At 47.2% G+C, this 7,632-nt stretch overlaps 1 protein-coding gene across 1 annotated transcript in view; it reads right to left on the bottom strand.

Annotated features, from left to right (window-relative positions):
- plpbp (pyridoxal phosphate binding protein) overlaps positions 1 to 5,469 on the bottom strand; it is a 22,237-nt gene extending 16,768 nt beyond the window's left edge. The window contains exons 1-2 of the mRNA XM_080216896.1: positions 5,448 to 5,469; positions 1,111 to 1,205 (exon numbers count right to left, since the gene is read on the bottom strand). Of these exons, the coding sequence (XP_080073022.1) occupies positions 1,111 to 1,205; positions 5,448 to 5,469 (117 nt within the window). The remainder of the gene's footprint in view (positions 1 to 1,110; positions 1,206 to 5,447) is intronic.
- Positions 5,470 to 7,632: the final 2,163 nt, after the last annotated feature.

The raw sequence follows: 7,632 nt of genomic DNA, 5'->3' as shown, positions 1-7,632 counted from the left end.
TGGTATTTCCATACTCCAACATAAAACAGTCAGCGTGCCAATAAATCATCCTGGGCAACTGCCGGATTAAGGAACGAGACTCTTTTTTTCAGAAACGTCCCAATTCCCCTTCCCACATGGTGCACATTCTGAGGGTTGAGAATAAACAGAGTTGAAAGGTCATGCTGTCAAGCAACCAGATGGATGATGGGATCCTTCCCCTGATTCTCGCTTCCAGACAGCTGGGAAGAATGAACGACTAGTCCCTCTGTCACTTTGCGATCAGAGGTTGTTCCTCCCACTCAGCCTCTGAAGGTCAGCAGAAGGAGATGTGTGTTGCGAGGTAGAGTCACCCTCCACCTTACACCAACCCAGAGAGAGAGAGAGAGAGAGAGAGAGGTTGCTGACTCTGCCAGATGCGTTGCAGCTCAGGAAGACTTGTTTGGTTGGAAAGTTTTGCAGAATCCTGAGCTTGTGAATACCATTAGTACGGGACATACTGACCCCAAAAATCCTGCACCCTGACATATATAATGAGAGCCAAGTGTGCGGGCAAAGCCGGTGAATAAGGCTGCGACCCAGACCCAGGAGGAGGAGGGGCAGCAGTATGTGGGAGGTGGGGTGGGCACCGAAACAATAACAGCATCCTGTCCTTTGGAAAAAGACTGCTCACAAACTGCTGTTAATAGATTTGTGAAAGGCAGGATGGTTTGAAATGCTGTCGAGATGACCGCTGGCCTGTGGACAAATTCTTTGCCAGTTAAATCACATTTAGGGTTTTTTTTTCCCTCTGCAGTGTGCACACCCGGGCCTCCAGACCCTGAAGAAAGCTCCGCTGGCAAAAAACAAAGCATGTTCCCCATCGTAGCTGTAATTTATTTTTAAGCTCTTCCATATGCAAGCTGTCATTTATGTTGTTTCCGGAACAAAACAGAAGGCTAACATGTTTTGGCCTGTTTGGAGACTGCTGGCAGTGGGAGAACTCCCCTTCAACACAGCCAGGAGTCATTAATCATCAACGCTGCTAACTGCCAGTTCCTTTCAGGAATCATTTTCACTCAAAATAGACCTGTAAATGTGCTGGATCTGCTTTGCGAGCCATCAATCTATGGATTATGGGATGTGTCAGACAGCTGTGACAGACAAGGCCCCTCTGTTCAACAGGTCCTGACTCCCACAGGCTCTCATATCAAGTGCCTGATGGGAGTTGACAGCTTCACTGGTGCCTACAGAATAGATGAAAGAATCTGTTCATTGTAACAAATGGAGAGTCCCAGATGTAAAGAACTATCCCACTTAGTATATAGAAAGCCATTAAGTGAGATCAGCTTAGTTTTGCAGTAAATTTTACTGAGTATATAAGGTTTCTTCTCCATTTGCCAGGACCATTTCTCCGACAACACGTACGGAATGTCGGGATGGTAACCACATTCCATTGACTGAACAGTGTTTATTCGACTGCAGGACTGCGCAAAGGCTTCAGTTTCAAAGATCTGAGGTCTTTCTTTGTAACCTTCTCACTTGATGTCAGCCAAGACTCAAGTATAACACCAACACCCCTGCATCAACAGTCATGTGCTCAAGCCCCACTCCAGACGCTCAATTTTCTCAGGCACTCCCTGTGCCCATACAGAGGGAGTGCCACATTGCCAGAGGGTCAGTCCTGAGGGAGTGCTGCACTGTCAGAGGGTCAGTACTGAGGGAGTGCTGCACTGTCAGAGGTACAGTACTAAGGGAGTGCTGCACTGTCAGAGGGTCAGTACTGAGGGAGTGCTGCACTGTCAGAGGGTCAGTGCTGAGGGAGTGCTGCACTGTCAGAGGGTCAGTACTGAGGGAGTGCCGCACTGTCAGAGGGTCAGTGCTGAGGGAGTGCTGCACTGTCAGAGGGTCAGTACTGAGGGAGTGCCGCACTGTCAGAGGGTCAGTGCTGAGGGAGTGCTGCACTGTCAGAGGGTCAGTACTGATGGAGTGCCGTACTGTCAGAGGGTCAGTGCTGAGGGAGCATCATGCTGTCAGAGAGGATGAGAATACCACAGACTAACTACCCTCATGGAAGATATTCCTCCTCATCTCTCAGACAGGAGAAATCTTATTTTTTAACTGTATCCTCAGTTCAAGATTCTCCTGCAAGGGGAAATATGCAGCATCTACCCTGTCAACCCCCTCAGAATCTTCTGTATTTCAGTAAGATGCTGGTACGGTGGCACAGCGGTTGGCACTGCCTCACAGCACCAAAAACCAAGGTTCAATTCCTGCCTCGGGTCACTGTCTGTGCGGAGTCTGCATGTTCTCCCCTTGTCTGCGTGGGTTTCCTCTGGGTGCTCCGGTTTCGTCCCACACTCCAAAGATGTGTGGGTTAGGTGGACTGGCCATGCTGAATTGCCACTTGGGAGATTAGCAGGGTGAATACATGCGGTTAAGGGGATAGGGCCTGGGTGGGATTGTTGTTGGTATGGGCTTGATGGGACAAATAGCCTCCCTCTGCAAAGTAGGAATTCTTTGATTCGATAACATCACCTCTCAGTCTTCTAAATTCTAATAAGTATAGGCTCAGCCTAATTAACCTTCCCTCATAAGACAATTCCCTCATTGCAGGAATCAGCTTCGTGAACCTTCTCTGAACTGCCTCCAGTGTATGTATTACCCTCTTTAAGTAAAGGAACCACAACTGTACATTGTGCTCTTGGTGCGGCCTCACCAAGTTAAACTTCCCTATTTTTATATTCCATCCCCTTTGCAATCAAGGCCAACATTGCATTTGTCAACCTCATCACAACATGCTAACATTTTGTGATTCATGTACTAGGATGCCCAGATCCCTCTGCACTGCAACATTCTGCAATCTCTCTCCATGAAATAATATTCTGCTTTTCTGTTCTTCCTGACAAAGTGGACAATCTCACATGTATCAATATTATACTCCATCATCCAAATTCTTTATCACTCAGTTATCGATCTATATTTTCCTTGTATCCTCCTCATAGCTTCCTTTCCTCTCGATGTAACAACAGCAAATTTGACCACACCACAGTTGGTGCTTTACAATATGGTGTTTATAATAACTCCAGGAGTCAGTGATAAAGGAACAGTGCTTTGTTGCACAAAAAAATAAAGCAAAAACCACAAGCCCATGGTGAACACGAAGAGGTCCGAACCTGGACAATGGAATAATGGGCCCACTCAGGGGTCTGCTTTATACAGGTCTTGGGATACAAACTCCACCGGGTCAGTTAATTAACAATCCCCAAGGAGCTTGTATTCAACGTGTATTACAGGGAGGTCAATCAGCGATATCCCTGTGTAATCTTGGGGGTTATCACAAAATTTCCAATCTTGAGTCCACAGCACTGATCCCTGTAGCATTCCATGAGTTACAGTTTGCCAACTTAGCTTGATTGTCTATGTCTTTTATTCATTCCTGGGACATGGGCGTCGCTGGCTGGCCAGCATTTATTGCCCATCCCAATTTGCCCCTTGAGAAGTGGGAGTAAGCTGCCTTCTTGAATCGCTGAAGTCCGTGCTCTGCGGATTGACCCACAATGCCGTTAGGCAGGGATTCCAGGATTTTGACCCAGCAACTGCGAAGGAACGGCAATATATTTCGAAGTCAGGATGGTGAGTGGCTTGGAAGTGGCTTGAAGGTGGTGTTCCTATGTGTCTGCTGCCCTTGTCCTTCTAGATGGAAAAGGTCATGGGTTTGGAAGGTGCTGCCTAAGGATCTTTGTTGAGTTCCTACAGTGCATCTTGTAGATAGTACACACTGCTGCTACTCAGCAGCTTGCAATTAGTTCACCAATCCTCTCTCTATGCTAATGTATCACTCTCAAACGATGAGCTTGTAGTAATCTTTTATCTTATTGAGTGCCTTCAAACGGGAACACCACCACCTGCAAGTTCCCCTCCAAGCCACTCACCACCTGGTCTTGGAAACATATTGCCGTTCCTTCACTGTTGCTGGGTCCAAATCCTGGAATTCCCTCCCTAACAGCACCATGGGTGTATCTACACCAAAATGACTGCAGCAGTTCAAGAAGGCAGCTCACCACCACCTTCTCAATTGGGAATGGACAATAAATACTGGACTTGCCAGCAATGCCCACATTCCATGAATAAAAAAAGGTCATTATCAAAATCTTGTTTGTGGGATCTTGCTGTGCATAACTTGGCTCTTGATTTTCCAGCATTGCTAGTGTCTATGCTTTAGGATGACCTGTGGTTGTGAAGGGTGCGAGAGAAATGGACTGTTCCAGGGGCAGTTCCACAGTTGTCATTATCCTGTTTCCCTCCAGCTCCTGCAGATAAAGAAAATAAAGGGCTTCCTCCTGGGGGTGGGGGGGGGGTCTCAAGGAAAGAGCAAGGCCTGACTTATCCTTCTTTTTCTCAAGCCTTCCTCTGAGAAACCTTGGTCTCCTTCACATATTCCAGTCCCTGCACACCCTCCCTCTCCCTGTCAGCGTAACCTTCTCCACCCCCTCTGTCAAACTAATCAAATCCCCTCTCTCCACTCTCTGCTCTGTATCCTCTGATGAAAATGGTTTTTTCCCTACCACCCGTCAGGAGATTGTCATCTGGGGGCGACTTTCTGCAATGGAGCTAGCTTTGTGGAACTGGATAACATCTTGTATTGCCTCAGTGTAAAATGGGAAAGAGACAGAAAAGCTCTTGTGTAATCACAGCTATCTCACCGGAAATTTCGGCAGCAATCTGTCTCGGTGATGTATGCTTTGAACCAGGGTACACCAACAACATTGTTTGGTTTCAGTGACACTCTCTCTGTCCTGCGTGATTTATTTTGCATCTACAAAGGAGAGAATTCTGCTGGTATCCTGTCCGCTTCCAGTTCTTGAAACAATAAGAACTCTTGTTGGACGCCAGTCTCCTAGCTACACAAGAAACACTTCAAACTGCATTTGAGTTGGACACATTCAGGCCTGTGCTTTCCGTTCTCCAGAATTGGTTATCCCACACCTCAGGGTTCCCGAATTCCGGATTTCCAGAATGGGATTTTCAGATTCTCCTGCAGGTGCCTGTCAGGTTATGTTACTCTGGCAGGAATGAGCCCCCACTGAGGAATGTTAGAACCTCCAGCAGTGTCCAGGAGACGGCAGCAATAAAGAATGAAATTTGACTGAGGCCAAAACCCAGGGGACAAAAATCAAAGCATGTTAAAAATGGACTTTTACAAAAACAATGTCTTTACAAACATGTTTATTATTAGTTGTGAAAATATTGTTCAGGGTGGAAAGGGCTGTTTTACTGAGAGTCAGGAATCCCAAAGCGTCTGTTTGCCTTCTGTTTGGCTCAGGCAAAGGCAGATTGTGTAAAATGGAGAATGGAGCAGGTCAGGAGAGGAGGTGAAACCTCCAGGAATCTGTCCATCCAGAGTTGGTAACTATTCCCACTCTGACCCCGTAACCCTGCGTCAATCTGTAACGTGGTAGAGAAGAAAAATATTGCCGCAGACAGACCTTCCTCCAAGCCCACCACCATCGTCTCAAAGGCAAGCAGTGATAGGGAACAAACAATGGGCGAGCCGGCAAGAACCACCTCACTAAATATTTCAGAGATTAATCCAGGCTCCAACCAACAATGAAGACCAGAGTGAAATGAAGAGTGAAATTTCTTTCCACAGAGGGTTTGTGAGGAGGATGGAATAGATCAAACAGACGCCATTGCTTCGAAATAAAAGATAAAGAATAAAAGATGGAGGTGGAGTGAGGCCGCTTCTCATGAGCTGTGCCCAGCGTACCCTTTACTTAGATACTTTATTCTGTGCTTTTAAATCTCTATTCTAATTCTCTCCACACTCTAGTTATGACTGTAATACTGCATTCTGCACCCTCTCCTTTCCTTCCCTATGTACAGTTTGCTTTGTCTGTACAGCGCGCAAGAAACCCTGTACACTAGTATATGTGACAACGATAAAGTAAATAAATCAAATCTTAGCAGGTCAAATCACATCCAAAAAAATGCAGTCACTTTAGGGAGTGGAGCAGTTAGATTAGTTTGGGATTGATACAGGGCTATACGGAGAGAACGAGGCAGTGGGACTAGTTTGGGATTGATACAGGGTGATAGGGAGAGCGGGACAGTGGGATGAGTTTGGAATTGATACAGGGCTATGGGGAGAGAGCAGAGCAATGGGATTAGTTTGGGATTGATACAGGCCCATGGAGACTGAGTGGGCTAGTGGGATTAGCTTGGAATTGTGTCAAGTAGCCAGGACACAATGAAATGGGCCGAATGACCTCTTTACATTGGGAACTGTGGTCTCAGCATGGTGAAGAGAGCTGATTGGTCAGTGCCTATGTAAAGTCAATGGAGGACTGACCCAAATCAGAGCAAGAACCATTGGAAAGATTGATTCGCTGTTTGTGTTCATGAAGTAGAGATGCCGGCGTTGGACTGGGGTAAACACAGTAAGAAGTAAACCTGGTGTTGTGAGACTTCTTACTGAGTTCATGAAGCCAGCTGCCAGCTGAACAACACACATTTACACAATGTGGAAAGATGAGCAAAAGATGGTCAAATACTCAGAGCGCTGGTCTCAGAATGGACCTAAAAGTAGGTAAAACCACCCATTTATCAGGATGTCCCAAGGTGTTAACAGCCAATCTCATCAATTGGAGTTTACAAATGTGATCCATACAATAGTGATTCCATTTCAAAAACCACATCATTGTCTGTAAATCACTGCGGGACATCCAGAAGTCCAGATAGAGACTGCGTTTGAACATTGTCGTAATCGAGGAAACATGGCAGCACGACCCCACAAACAGGAATGACATCAATGATCAGCGAATGCTTCTTTCCAATGGTAGACGCTGAATCAAGGGCTGGGCTTTATGGTCCCTTATTGCCAGAGGGATCTTACGGCTATCCTGAGTTGACCCAGGCAGTGGGATAAACAAGCCATGCAAATTCCCATTCACTTCAGCAGGAGAGCAAAACACCACCAGCTAGCACTGGTGAGCCATCTACAAGTGGGTGGGAGCCTGACATATTCCAGCCATTGGGCAGTGCTGACCAGGACAATGAGATAAACGGCACTTCCCTGTTTAAAATAGCTTTTAAACTGACCCCAAAAACAGATGAACAGAGCCCCAGTTTGGCGTCTCAGCTCAAAGATGTCATTTCAGACAGTGCAGCACTCCCTCAGTACTGACCCTCTGATATTGCAGCGCTCCCTCAGCACTGACCCTCTGACAGTGCGGCACTCCCTCAGTACTGACCCTCTGACAGTGTTGCACTCCCTCAGTACTGACCCTTTGACAGTGCAGCACTCCCTCAGTACTGACCCTCTGACAGTATGGCACTCCCTCAGCACTGACCCTCTGACAGTGCGGCACTCCCTCAGCACCGACCTTCTGACAGTGTGGCACTCCCTCAGCACTGACCCTCTGACAGTGCGGCACTCCCTCAGCACCGACCTTCTGACAGTGTGGCACTCCCTCAGTACTGACCCTCTGACAGTATGGCACTCCCTCAGTACTGACCCTCTGACAGTGCAGCACTCCCTTAGCACTGACCGAATGACAGTGCGGCACTCCCTCAGCACAGACCCTCTGACAGTGCAGCACTCCGTCAATACTGACCCTCTGACAGTGCGGCACTCCCTCAGTACTGACCCTTTGACAGTGCAGCACTCCCTCA

Source organism: Carcharhinus amblyrhynchos, chromosome 34 (genome assembly GCF_965287045.1).
Source record: "Carcharhinus amblyrhynchos chromosome 34, sCarAmb.v2.hapA, whole genome shotgun sequence".
NCBI lineage: Eukaryota > Metazoa > Chordata > Chondrichthyes > Carcharhiniformes > Carcharhinidae > Carcharhinus > Carcharhinus amblyrhynchos.
This window is presented reverse-complemented; position numbering and strand designations above follow the sequence as displayed.